This window comes from Macrosteles quadrilineatus, unplaced genomic scaffold, assembly GCF_028750875.1.
Source record: "Macrosteles quadrilineatus isolate MER2022 unplaced genomic scaffold, UCM_ALF_1.0 Scaffold_1__1_contigs__length_201487025, whole genome shotgun sequence".
Classification (NCBI taxonomy): domain Eukaryota; kingdom Metazoa; phylum Arthropoda; class Insecta; order Hemiptera; family Cicadellidae; genus Macrosteles; species Macrosteles quadrilineatus.
The window spans coordinates 57609270-57623871 of NW_026542594.1; the positions used below are offsets into that span (position 1 = coordinate 57609270).

Genomic DNA, 14602 nt, shown 5'->3' on the forward strand with positions numbered 1-14602 from the left:
GTCACAATCTTCAATTAACAGGCTTGTAGCAAAAATTAAAAGTTTCACAATTCGAATAGTTTCTACCTTTTGGACCGTAAAATCAAAGCACTGCATTTACAGCTGACTTCGTTTAACATTCTGTTATCTACATTCTTCAAAAATGTAAACATTGTGAAACTTTGAAATCCCATGGGGTGTAACTCAAAGAAAACACGTTAAAAGTAATCGGTATATGTGTTAACCAGGTACAGGGCTACCTCTTGAATTTATATAGATAATAAATCGAAAAATAAAGAAAATATAAGTTGATTGATTATTGGCCGTTATAAGATAAACAATCACGAAACATGATTTGATTAAGTAACCACACATCACTGAGTCTATATCTTCATTCTCATGTAAAAATCGCTTCGATTGTGGCTATATATAATAGGGAAGTAAGATTTCACTGTACAACGAGCTCAGTAAGCTCGAGAACCAGCAATAAGTTGGAAATAACCGGCCGAACCTTTAACCATCCAGTGGCTCGCTAGTCGCTACCCCAGGTCGGTCGGTAGCCCATCAATGGAACCCGTTAGGTTCGCCCCTGCCTCTCGCCACAAGAGAGACAAGAATTTTGCCTTGTTCCACGCGCCTTCGATTGTTTGAGGCAGGAAAACTATCTATGTGCTACGGCCCGCGCAACACAGGATATTGTTTTCGTATTATAACTGTGAACGTTAATTTTATGCACTCCCTTGGAGAATAATTCAAAACTGCAAAGAACATTTCTAATCCCACAGTATACTAGATATTCAAATTATAAACACTTTGGTGTTTGAAAAAATATTTCTGGACGATAAATTAAATTTTGCAAATGTTCGAAATTATCCAAGGTGGCCGCTTGCCTCCAAGGACTCAACAATAGGCCTACTTGTGCGACTATAAAGCAATAACTCCCCCCCCTTGACCTTGCTAATTAGCTCGGTATACATATTTGTATCCACAGTTGGCAGGACAATAGCCATTAAGATGACCAAAGATTACATTGGCATTTAGATATTTAACCTGTAGAATAGTAATTTTTAAGTAATCTGGAAGACAACTAATTAAAATGAAGTGCGAAAGATTGGTTATGAGAGTGCTCAATGCTTGAAGCATTATCCGTTTGTTTGAGGTGCGGATTTTCATGCTTGTAGAACAAATAAATATTATACAAAGAAGAAGGGCAGGGGTGAAATTGACTGAAGTGACGGGATACCCGGTGGATTTTCAGTGACTGGATTCCAGTGGTATGCGGTAAAATATACAGGGTGTCCCGTAACTCTCTGGACACTTGTATATAGCGTTATTCCTTAGGTCAAGACAAACACATTTCACCATAGGAACATGGGTCTGTGGTGTCTAGTTTACCGACTGTCGGTATTTATGTGTTTTTTACAAAAAAACTAATAACTCCTAAACGGTTTGAGACACAGCTTTGATATTTTGCAAAAATGTTAATCTTATTAAGACCTATTATCGTTAGAAATTATACTAAAAAATCATTAACCGTTTCAAAATGGCGGCCATTTAAAATATTTGATGCCAAATTTCACAAAAACCGTTAACTTTACAAAAAAATTGCAAGAGACAAAAAAGTTTGTAAATTTTATGTAGTTTTCAATGATACCTGATTTGTTAAGATTGGATAAATAATAACAGAGAAACGTGTTGTTTTCTAAATGTATGACCACTTTTCTCCATTTAAACAATGCTAATACTCCTTTTACGTTGTTTAGCATTGTTTAAATGGAGAAAAGTGGTCATGCGTTTAGAAAAGAAGACATTTCTCTGTTATTATTTATCCAATCTTAACAAATCAGGTATCATTGAAAACTACATAAAATTTACAAACTTTTTTGTCTCTTGCAATTTTTTTGTAAAGTTAACGGTTTTCGTGAAATTTGGCATCAAATATTTTAAATGGCCGCCATTTTGAAACGGTTAATGATTTTTTAGTATAATTTCTAACGAAAATAGGTCTTAATAAGATTAACATTTTTGCAAAATATCAAAGCTGTATCTCAAACAGTTTAGGAGTTATTAGTTTTTTTTGTAAAAAACACATAAATACCGACAGTCGGTAAACTAGACACCACAGACCCATGTTCCTATGGTGAAATGTGTTTGTCTTGACCTAATCATCAAATCAAATCAAATCAAAATATCATTTATTTCGCAAAAAACAGACATAGGTAACATAATATTATGATCACTGAACAAAAGTATTTACAATATTATTTATTTTCCTAGGTTATATTTAATTTTCTATAAAAGCTTTTTAAATCAAGCGAAATTATCCCCCACAAAGGATAATTTAGTCCTGTGAGTGGGAGAGAGTCGTTATATTATTAGAGATTTTTTTAAATTATGAAAAAAAGGAAATTAGAACAAGTTAAAAGTTGAAAGTTTAAAGTTGCGCTGGAGGACTGAGCGAATGGTGCCCCCCCCCCTACCCTACCCACAAAAAAGATAACCTGCTACTGTACTTCCCAAGCACACCCAAACTGACCCAAACCCACACGCGCGCACACACCCACACACACACACATACACTCTGCTGCACTCACTCCGATACCAATTACCAACAGGCGGCTGGTAGCCCTAGGGCCGTCAATGCTCTGTCCCTGTGGCGCAGAATCGGGAACCGCTCACATACGTGCTTGCATACAATCGTTCTTTCACTCTATCAGCTGATGTGAGTGTAAATTTGTTGCCTGTAGGTTGATCATTGTCTGTAGGTTGAGATCAGTAAATTTTGAGCAGTTGATCTCCCAATGCTTTGTAGCCATAGGGTAATTTGTGTTTTGTATTTGACCAGTGGTTCAAAATAGTTTTCGCGCAAGTTGTAGGGCAGATTGTTGTAGATAGTGTGAGCAACATAGTAGCAATTTGTTGTAGAGTAGGTTCTATTTAGTCTCGGTAAATAAATTCCTCCACCTAGTGCATGTCTGGTTCTGTATTCGTGTGTTACTCTTTCAAAAATGTCATTCGAGTGTTTGAATATGTAAATAGTCATGGTTCGAATAAACAATTGTCTGATGTCGAGAACGTTCATTTCATTGAAGAGAGCATCCGGAGGGTAGCACCGACTCCTGCCTAAGGCTGCTTTTATTATCGCTTTTTGGGTGATAATTAATGGCTTCAAAATATAACCATATGCACAGCCCCAGGCTATTATTCCTCCGTCAAGTAGGGACTGCTTGTAAGCAAAATATGCAATTCTGATTTCTTCAAACTCCAAAATCTGCTGTAACTGGTTAAAAGCATAGATATATTTTCTTAGTTTATTATTTAGATATGATACGTGGTCTGCCCATGAAAGTTTAGAATCAATCATTATGCCAAGGTATTTATATTTTTTCACTCTATCTATCACTGGACAGTCACAATCCGAATCAAAGTTAGCACAAGAATGAATTTTCAACTCATTGATGAATAACGCTATATACAAGTGTCCAGAGAGTTACGGGACACCCTGTATAGTGACTGGCTTAGCAGCACAAATTTTACGTGACTGGCTTTCACGTGCAAATGCGGTGGTGACTGCATTAGCATAGCAGTTTTTACGTAATTATATTTTAGTATTTTTAAGAAAAAAAGAGATATATACATTCAGATATGTCTAGGCTTAAGATATTTACCAATATATATTATATATATATCATAGTCTTGAAATATATTGGGGGGTGCAACTGACTGACTTCCAGTGTATATTTCATGTGACTGACTTCCCGGGCGCGGCCGTGTATATATATATATATATATGATATATGTAGGCTATATAATGTATAATATATATAATATATTATATGTGTATATAATACACATATAAGTGTATTATATATATCTTATACATATATATAGTATATATATATAATATATCCAGGGTCCATACCATGACTACTACAGTAATAGCTTATTCCCTGTATGGGAAATTCGATAAAAGAACTAGGTTGTGAAACAAAAATCATTTTGTGTCTTTCTGATCATTAAATACTTCTTGTTATGTTTAAACCATGTTTCATCCACAATTTAACTTCCTAACTTACTTGAAGGCACTCTCAGTGATGATGCCACACTCGTCCAAGCCCTTGCTCAGCAGCCTGGCATAGTCCGAGGCAACATGTTGTTTTTCAGTGCCACTAACTGCGTCGTGATGCTGCATCACACCCATCGCTTCTCGCAGCACATTCAGATCTCCCCTAACTTCTGGCCCAAGGTTACTAAGGGTGTACAGCTGCTTGCAAACCTGTACAAAAATAACAAGCCAAACTTTTTAAACAATTCAAAGCTATTTGGGTACCCATCTACTCCTGATTGCTGTTGGTGGCGTCCATTTTATATAATCAAAAAGTTATTACATTTTGCTTAGCAGACACTCATACACAGACCGTCAAATACTCACTCCCAGAGGGTCTGAAGGAGGTAGAATATTAATTCTACCTCTCTAGTCACAGTTTGTAGATAAACAGGACTCATATCTTCTCAATCAAGAATCAAGAGCTTTATTGACGTTGACCTTTTACAAGGAATAGACACAGTCAATAGAAATAAATACCCCTGCACAGCAAACCTGCAGACTAAGCGAATTTCCATTTACCGGACTGGATTTCTACTAAAATATTCCATTAAAATTGTCAGATTTATTTCCTACAAGCGGAATGCCCGTGCTTCGCTACAGAAACTTGTAAATTGGTTGAAATTTTTAATAAATTAGCGTTTAATTGCAAAAACCCTTCATTCAACAATTCAGCTACAACCTGTTTTGCTCCAAACGATGTCATATTAAAGCAGCTATTATAATGTCTCACCCGGTCCATAAAGTGTTTATGCTCAGGGTGTTTGCCCATGACCAGAATGCATTAAAGTTCAGGTAGGTGCTGCAAATGAAGTTGCACTTTACCACCATTGCAGCACATGCCCGGTGTTTCTTCTCTTCATTTTAATGCCTTGCATTACAGTACTTTGTATTTAAACTTTAAACGTCATGGTACCTATCACCACCGAGCTATCACCTTCATAGTCTATTTTCGGATTATATGTCATTGCTGATGGATTTTTCACAATCCATTGAATCTTTGGCGAATGTCTATCAGGATGAGTTTGTTCATACTTTTTGTTTGCGTTCTTCGCCTGCTTTTTCCTTTGTTTGTCTGTGCACCTGCTACGCTGTTTACACCTTGGTTTATTCTGTTGAGATTCCGGGATCTAAAACGTCGAAGTGCCCGCTAGACAGGGATTGTGTAAATCTTGGTATTTTCACAGGATTACGTTCATCACCAAACATGACATATAATTCACCATTCCGATAAACCTCAAAAACAAATGTGAATAGTTGTCAACCAGCTTACACAACCCACCAAAGGTAAACGGCCTAGACATTTCATAGAAGTATTCCCTGGAAATAAGGTACTTAGTCATGCCACTGTCGTGGGATTAGACTGAGAAGAAGTCCCAGTTCCTCACAACATGTTCAACAATTGCTTCGCACACAGTTAGTGTGTATGTGCGTAAGGTGAATTATGAATGAGAGTGAAGTAAATTAAACAAGCACTATCTCCACTGATGTGAATGATATTGTGTGGAACGAATTTGCCATTACATTTTAAAACCTCAGTGATCAAACTATGAAGCGGTTTAAACAACTACAAAAATATTAACAGGACTATATCGTAAGTTCTTAAAAATTAAAATCCATAAGAAACTAAGTTCAATTATACTTTCTTCAACACTAATCACACTCACACATATTAGAGATGCAGCAGTAAATTAGGTTAATTTCACTGACACACAACTATGATGTTTATATGGTCCGAAATAACCGAAACGGCACACGGAAGATTTCTCAGGTGCCGTTTGACGTCACTAACTGTTGATGTCACTTTGAGGGAACACCAATACCGCAACGATACGGATTGAGCCATCGGCCTCGGTGGTGTAGTGGATAGCGTGTTGGGCTGATAATCCTATTGTACCGGGTTCGAATCCCGCTGGTAGCATTGACTTTTTGACTACAATTTTTTCATATCAGCAAGTTTGGTTAGTTTGGTTAGGTTATGACAGTTTAATTTTATAATTAAAAAATTATAAAATTCAATTTTAGGCATTTATAATTTCATTTCATGAACAAAACTATTTTTTAGATTAGTAAACCTTTATTCGATTTTTCCATTATCGGCACTATCGGCATTATCGGTTTGGTTAGTTTGGTTAGGTTATGACAGTTTAATTTAATAATAGAAAAATTATAAAATTGTCTGTTTCTTCAGACGCAGCAGTTAACTTAGTGACGTCAGCAGTTAGTGACGTCAAACGGCACCTGAGAAATCTTCCGTGTGCCCCACCGCCGAAATAACCTTAGTAAACAATTTGTATTCTAACAGCTGATGATTAAATAAATTGCAGACAAATGTAAACAAAACCCCAAAACAAACTAGCCTATTATTCTTCCTATACGAACTCCATGCTAACTTTGGGGCGGGGCCCATTGGGAAATTTGTAAAATCACTTCTTATTGTCTGCCTACGCTATGAGAGGAATATGAATGCATAAATCTCATGCTTCTAGGGGCTATGGTTTGGCCTGTGCGTTGATTGGAATTTCACATTTCTATATACATTTAAATAATATTTAATTTTAATATTTTTAATATTAATTTTAATGAGAACTAAGGTTTGCTATTACAGGGAAGGTATTGAGGTGTTTTTTATTGAAATGTTGATGGCTTAGAATAAAACAAACAAAATTGCTAAAATTGTTTAAAATAAATATATCCATAAACAAGCAAACTACAACAGTTTTTTAGCAAATTTCCCATATTTTTTTTTACGCTGAACCTTGTTTTTTGTTCAGCGTGGGTAACAATAGTTGTATCAATAGTCAAAGGTAATAGCTAGTTTAATATTACTTTCATTTTGCCTTTGTATTACAGTATTTGTTTTGTTCCTTCTTTTGAGTTGTTACATTGTTTTAGTTTTCTGTTAAAATCTAATACTAAAGGTTCCTGGTCTGCAAAACAACTTCCTACTGCATTTATCTTATCTTACTAATATTATTATAAATGTGAAAGTTTGTGTGTTTGTTTGTTTATTTGTATGTTTGTTTGAAGTTCAATCACGCATTAACTACTGGACGGATTGGGCTGAAATTTGGCATGATGATAGCTCACATTCCCGATTAACATATAGGCATATTCTTATCTCAAAAATCCTTTCGGGCTCCGCCCCAGTGGCTTTGTTGTTCGCCATATTAACCTTACGAGTATTCATATTTAAAGGGAATTAAAGAATTTAGTCAGATGTTTCAACTAAAAAAGTTTGTTCTATGATATGCAAAAAGCATTAAAATGTTATAAGATTTACCAACAGGGTGCAGCACTATATTTTTGCATTTATGAAAACAGCTAAATTGAACTAAGCTGCAACAAAAAACTGTGATACGCGATGAGAACTGTCAAAATAGGATAGTTTACAGTTATGTTTTTAACTTCATGAATGAACTTCATAAGCGAATGCTATATTATTGTTATTAAATATTTTTTCCATCTTGTTTTGTTGTAAGAATGTAAAAATGGAGTTTGTCTGTTGGAATGTAAAATAAATAAATAAATGAATAATTAATTTCTGATGTTTTGCCAATTTTTTATAATTTATTTTTCTGTATTGTTTAGGTAAAGTGGTAGAACATTATGGCTATGGTAGATGTGTAGGTAATAAATATTATAGTATACTGTAAATTTAAAGAAGCAAATTTGATCAAACTGTGTCCTTCCCCATTGCAAACGTATAGCTTAAGTATAACTGCAATAAGCATTTTATACTTGTATGCCAACCCCGTACGAAGGATGGGTAGGCCTACTCTGCTAGTATTATATAAATCTGATGAAAAGTTTTCGGTTATACCCAAGTAGCAAAAATCGTTGGCAAATCGTTGGCCCAACGTTTCTGTCGATCGTTGGCCAACGGTATGTTTTGGCACTCAGTCTTACGGTTGGCCAACCAACCAATTTTTGCGGAAGGGCCAAACCATCCCATTGGGCATAAACATAAAAAACACAAAATAATAAAGATTTTGTATGAAAAGCATAATTATGAGTTGAGTAAATTGATTAAATAGTTCATAAAAACTTATTTTGAAAATAAAACGAGATAAAATTCTTGGGGCCAGGACAGGTCTCGAACCCGGTACCTTCTACATGTGAGCCTCACGCCTTACCTCTGAGCTAACTGTGCTTGCTGAATATGAGTGTTTTCAAGTGGTGAAAGAGTAGCCGACAGGTGCAATGGTCACAATTAATACTTTAAATATTTTTGATGCTACAGTATAGTATGATTCTGTTTAGGCCTCAAGTAGTTGAATTGTTTTTCTGGTAGTTGGAGAGGATACTATAGTATTTGAATATAGATTATTTAATTACCATTAGATTAGTAGGCTACTGTTATAATTGATTGTTATATAATTAATTAATCTTTTCTCTATAACTATTAAAAACTTGCTTAAATAAGTTAAAGAATATAAAAAAAAATGAATGATATTAATTATTATTTGTTAAGCAGGTGTTCCCCACTGTATCTAGTATCACAACATCATCTGACTACATTCATTATTGATCCAATTTTTTACAATATTTAGCTTATATTCTGCTGCCATAACATTTATGTACTTTTAAATAAATCAATTTGTTAAAATTCGTTTTAGAATGTTTTATACTTAAACCCAACGAATGCCCAACGAAGGCCCAACGATTCTTTCCTTTGTAGGGCCAACGAATACCAGTTTCCGTTGGGCCAATGTTGGCAAATCGTTAAAATTTCTGCCAACCATTTCCCAACCGTGCCGACCATTTCCCAACGTTGGGCCAACGATGTGTGCTACTTGGGTATTATCTACTAGCTATGTACCCGTTCTACGCACGGGGATCTTATCAGTTGAAACCTTATATAAAGAACAGCAGTTGATTTGCATATTTTCAGATATGCTGGCCAAACTATTATACATAACTCCATTTTATGTTGTTCGTTGTTGTCCCGGATTGGTATGACAATCAATAAAAGGTTAAATTACCTGTGTCCGCCGGTCGATCCTAATGTATCCTATTACAGGAGATGCGTTTCGGCGAAATTAAATCGCCATCATCAGTCCTAATATAAGGTCTTGAGCTTCCCCATTATGTGCGTCTTGGAGTTTTTGAAACACATACACGAACTGTACACTTATACACATGACGAGTAAAACATAAATACACGGTATGCCTACTTTTATTTTTACTATGGACATGTAGACGCGCGTCGGTCGTGTGCCGAGTCTCGACTGAAAACGCTCATTTAAAAAATGAAGTTTTCCAACCATATACAACACTGATTCAAGGTCTTTTTCCCGGTTATCAAAAATCAAGAACAATTTTATACACAAAGAATCTCTATTTTCATTTACGGTCACCCTACAAATTATTGCACTTGCGATTAATTAAATCCGTTATGTAAGGAAAAACGTTTTTAATCTTACTTGGTTTGGGTTTGTTTTCAAAACGTGATCGGAATTGGTTGCGGTATTTGTAAACAACATTCAATGTAAACATATCAGTGGCAGCTAGAAGAAATAATCTTGATTCGAACAGCTGTTCGTTATTTTATAGATGAATATGTGATAAACATTGGGAGAAAACTTTACAAAAAATCGCACAAAATTGGGGTTTTAAACGTCCGTCATTTTATATAAAAATTGTGATGCCATATTTTAATGGCTAAAGACAATCTACTAATCCAGTGAATACATTAAAATGATTTGGAACTTGATAGGTACTCTCGTTTTTCAGGAGAAGGCCGCGTAAAATGGCTCTTGGGCCGTGACAGACAGGAAGACAGACAGAAATTTAGATGAGACTTGTTTCCGTTTCTTTAATGAATAAAACTTAAAAATAACCTAAAAGTTTATAATTCTGAGCAATGTACAGACAAAACTCTAATTTTATTTATATAGATGCATGATTTTCCCCTTGTTGGCTTTTTATTTGTAGAAACTAAATTCAGACTTCGCTACATATAGGCAAATTCAATAGATGACTATTTTCCATTTTTATCATTTCTATGTTAAAATCACCTGCAATAGCAACAAATTTAAATGACTTTAACAGTTTTTTCGCAGCAAGCTCAACATTTTCCAGAAACAAACCATATCACCACTAGGGGTTCTGTAAACACTTAAAACTATAAGATCGTAAACAATTTTTTTAATACAGCTAAATTCACAATGAAGCTCAATGCAAAATTAGCTAACATCTTGTTCAGTACGGTTTTGTAAATATGGTAATTAGTAATTTCATCATTAATCATTAATTTTATCAACATTTAATTAACAGTGTGCATAGGTTTTTAACATTTTATTCATATATTAGTTATTTATTTTAAGTCTGTAAAATGTATTCCACTCTACTCACACACACACACACACACACACACACACACACACACACACACACACACACACACACATCAAGGCAATTCCCCTCCCCATATTCTCCTCAAAATCATACGATGCCTACGTCATATGGCATGATATATCTCTGTCTCTTTCCCTCTCATGGAAAACTCAAATTTCCCCACCTCAATTTTAGTTAGTTAGCGTCTAAAACCTTCCTTGATCGGACGTATGTGCCGCGCCGCGCCGTTATTATGGCAATCTTGGTCTTTTGACCACCTCGTGTGGAAGTGACCCCACATTAAAACCTCTCTCTCTTAGTAATAATAATACAGTAGAGTCCCGCAAACTCGGCTCTCGATAACCCGGCAGTCTGGATAACTTGGCCATCACCTGGCTCAGAAAATTAGTGATTTTTTGAGTCAGAGTTAATCATGGACTCGAGCCAGCTCAAGTCAAATTATTCGCAACTGGTACTAAGGATTTGTTGTACTATATCTGATGACTTAATACTGACTTGTAATTTAACCCTCCGAGTGTCCCTTGTTTTGGCCTTAATGTCTGCCTATTTTTAGCTCATTTGCAAGGTTTTATTAAAACGGATCTGAGAAGCTTAAAAACAATGTTAATTATACTGTTCTATATACCATTTTGTTTGGAAAATCATGGGCTTCAATATTATATATAAAACATAAGGAACATTTGTTTAAAAAAAATTTTTTAGTTAAAAAAAATATTTTGGAAAATTAAAAAAAAAAAGTTTGCACTCAATGAAATTGTATAAATTATAGGCCTAAAAATATTTGAAAATAGCCACTTTGTTCTAAATTTTATGAGGATTACAAATATATAATCATATAGTGAGGTAAGTTATCAAATAAATAAGTTATGAGTGAAAAACAGATTTCAGTACATTGCGTTTAGCTAAGAATGCATAGCCTAACCATAGCTAGGAATCTGGCTGATAATTTACATCAATATCACTACCTACTTCTTCAGGATCATCAACCAGCCCTTCAAAATCACTTAAATCTTCTTATAATGCACCACGTATATCACTACTTTTGATTTTTAACACTAAAACAATGATAAATGTAATAAAACACATCAGTCATCGGTCCGAGGATAACCAAGCTGGCAACTAATACGCACGTCAGCTGTCTGCTACAATTACGATCGGCTCGGAGAACATACAGCGCTGAGACAGACCTCTGGAGAAAGCTTATAATTTAACGAAAAGAACGATACCTAACTCGATCCAGTTCAATCCGATTCAGTCAGTCATAGAGCCTTTGCCGTAAACAGTGTTCGTGAGTCGCTGCAGCGACGCATGACACTACACAAAGTGTGTTACGCGTTGCTGCAGCGACGCATGACACTCGGAGGGATAAATATAAATAAAAAAAGGCGGTTAAAAAGCTTAAAAACTTTATTGTTCTTATTTTTAACCCTAGCTCCCGATAACCCAGCATTCCACAAACACGGCACCCTTCCAGTCCACATTACGCTGAGTTTGCGGGACTCTACTGTAATAATAGGTTAAATACCTTATTTACGTCATCAATCCAAGTCGTCTTTTTATAATAACTATAGTTTCGGGGCCAACAGCCCCATTGTCATATTTTCTGTCTCGTTAAATTACTGTTAATAGCATTGGTCATCATTGAAGTTCACATATACACATACACTGACACACCAAACATTTATATTTACACGTATCAATGAGAATTTATACTTTTGGCCTGCTTAAACAAAAGTGATTGTAATGTTGTGCAGGCCGGTACACTGACTGACTGATTCATGTTAGCCGATACCCTCTCTCTCTTGTATCAGTGATTAATAATATTAAATTCTCCCTTTCGAAGTGTGTGCAGAGTGCATCAGAACTTTCAGATCTTCTTGTGTGTCCCTCAGCGTGGTGAGCTCACCCAATCCCCATTCCCCCTGCTACCTTCCAGTGTTGGGTTTTCTTATTGAAAGGTATGTGCGACTGTTTTCTTATAACTCTCTATTAACACCCATATCAAACACATCTATTTTGGTAAATGTTAACCCTTCTCTTAAAAATATTCCTACCCCACCATTTTTATACTTTTCCTACTCATGATATCTGCAGCAATAAAATCTTTAGGAACAAAGAATTCAACTTCCTGCTCCTCTAACCAATGTTCAGACACACATATTGCATGAACTTGCTCTATGGCACAAAAGTGTTCTAATTCTAACATTTTGTTCCTAATAGACTGAATATTAACCTGATGGCTATGACACAGGATTTTTAAATAATTTACAAAATAGGACCTAATAGCCAATTTAAGTTTTTCCAACTGTGTTTTTCCAACGTCCTATTATGATTACGTTTAGTGAAAAATTAAAGAAGTTCCTTTTTTTTAGCTATGCCCAGTGTCCACTAACAGATGTGTCGATATTAATAAGTTTACCTACTTGAAGGAAATTGTTTCCGATTCGCTCGTAGTACTTGAGGGTTGGTCGTGAAGTGAAGTAGCCTGTCCAGAAGGAGTGAGGGTCGCTGGCGTAAGGGAAGAAGTCATCCTGCTTGGTTGACCACTGCAGCTTCTCATCATTGAGAGCTTTAAGGTAGCAAGACGGTGTCGAGTACATGAGATTGATATTACTTCCATTGGTTACTTGTTGGGAGTTCACAGCTCTGAAAAAAACAAAAAAAAAAACACAATACATCATTATTACATTATCAATGGCTTATAAATACTACATATGAGAGAGGAAGTTCTAAATTTGAAATTTGTTGCTAATGATATTATTTTTAGTTAATTTGTATCATAGCTGAAGCACAATAGTAAATTTGTGAATTTAAAAATACCTCGGACAAATCTTGTACAGTTATCTTGTAAAAGATTTTTCATAGGGACAGAATAGAAATTGGTACATAAAATGTTTCTATAAAATATAAAAATTGTATAACTACTGATACTGAAAAACCAGTTTTGCTAGTTTGGATCTGTTTTAGTGAATTTCCCAAATAGGGAATGAGCTATTACCGTAAAAGCCTACTCATGGTAAGACCTGGTTTTGAAGTCCCTAGTTAACCATCCATAGTTGACGAACATATAATTATATATATGTCCGTTAGCATGATAACTCGAGCAAAAATGATCCGATTTTGATGAAATTTGGTACAAATGTGTCGACTTACATTTATTCAAACGAGTTCGCGAACCAGCATGATCGGACTATGGGAACAGGAGTTTATGGGGGGTTTTATGGGGTAAAAATGGGGTTTTCCCATTTTTGACCCTAATAACATAAAATTTGCAATTTCTTTTAAACCATTTTGTTGAGCATAAAAAAAGAAATAATTTAGTATGTTGAAGTGTTATCATGCGCCTAATGGTTACAGAGAAAATAAAAAAAATAGCAATTTTAAAATTCCTATGTTATTCTTAAGGAGAATAAATAAACTGTTCTTGTTTGCCTGTTTATGATCATATTTTGATCAAATTTGGAAAATGCATTTATTTAATACTAAACTATTAACATTTCACAAAAACACTTTATTAACCTCCCTGTTGCAGCAAACCTAAGTACTCTTTAAACAAATGCTATTTAGATAGGGAATAAATGTGATATTTTTAAGAAGATATTTTATTGCAAATCCAATTAGCGGCAGGGGTATTTTATATTCCTGTAGCTCTACATTTTTAATCCTGCTCTAAAATTAAATGATTTTTAACTATGTTACCGTACTCAAAAATTTTCTTTTTTTAAAGAATCAGCTTAAGTGAATACTTTGGGAAATTACTATAGTATATTCTACCATTTACATTTTAAAACTCATTTTCTAAGGTTCAGCTTAATATGTAACCATATAAGTATCATGATGTTATACATTAAGTGGCTCACATCTTTAAAATTCACTGTTGTGCATAGTAAATGTGATTTTTGTAAACATGCATTATATTGTATTGTAGTAGAGGCAGATGACAAAAAATAAGATGCATACTAATCACATGCACGATGCCAATCAGTTTAAAACCAAGGGAAAACAAACTACATTCTACAGCAAACTGGGCTATATTGTGGACAACAATCACATAAGACCATGGAGCATGCGAGACGTGATGTTAAGCAATTTGGCTGCCGGCCATGAGAAGCCCTAGTGATGAGCACTCCTAAACATAAAATATTAATCGATTTCAAA

General features: G+C 34.9%; 1 protein-coding gene across 2 annotated transcripts in view; it reads right to left on the bottom strand.

The window, feature by feature from the left end:
• The window catches only part of LOC128983197 (lysosomal alpha-mannosidase), a 92252-nt gene that overhangs the window by 44095 nt on the left and 33555 nt on the right, over positions 1-14602 (bottom strand). For both annotated transcript variants that reach the window (XM_054402392.1, XM_054402391.1), the window contains exons 8-9: positions 12868-13090; positions 4056-4255 (exon numbers count right to left, since the gene is read on the bottom strand). In XM_054402392.1, coding sequence (XP_054258367.1) covers positions 4056-4255; positions 12868-13090 — 423 coding nt within the window. The remainder of the gene's footprint in view (positions 1-4055; positions 4256-12867; positions 13091-14602) is intronic.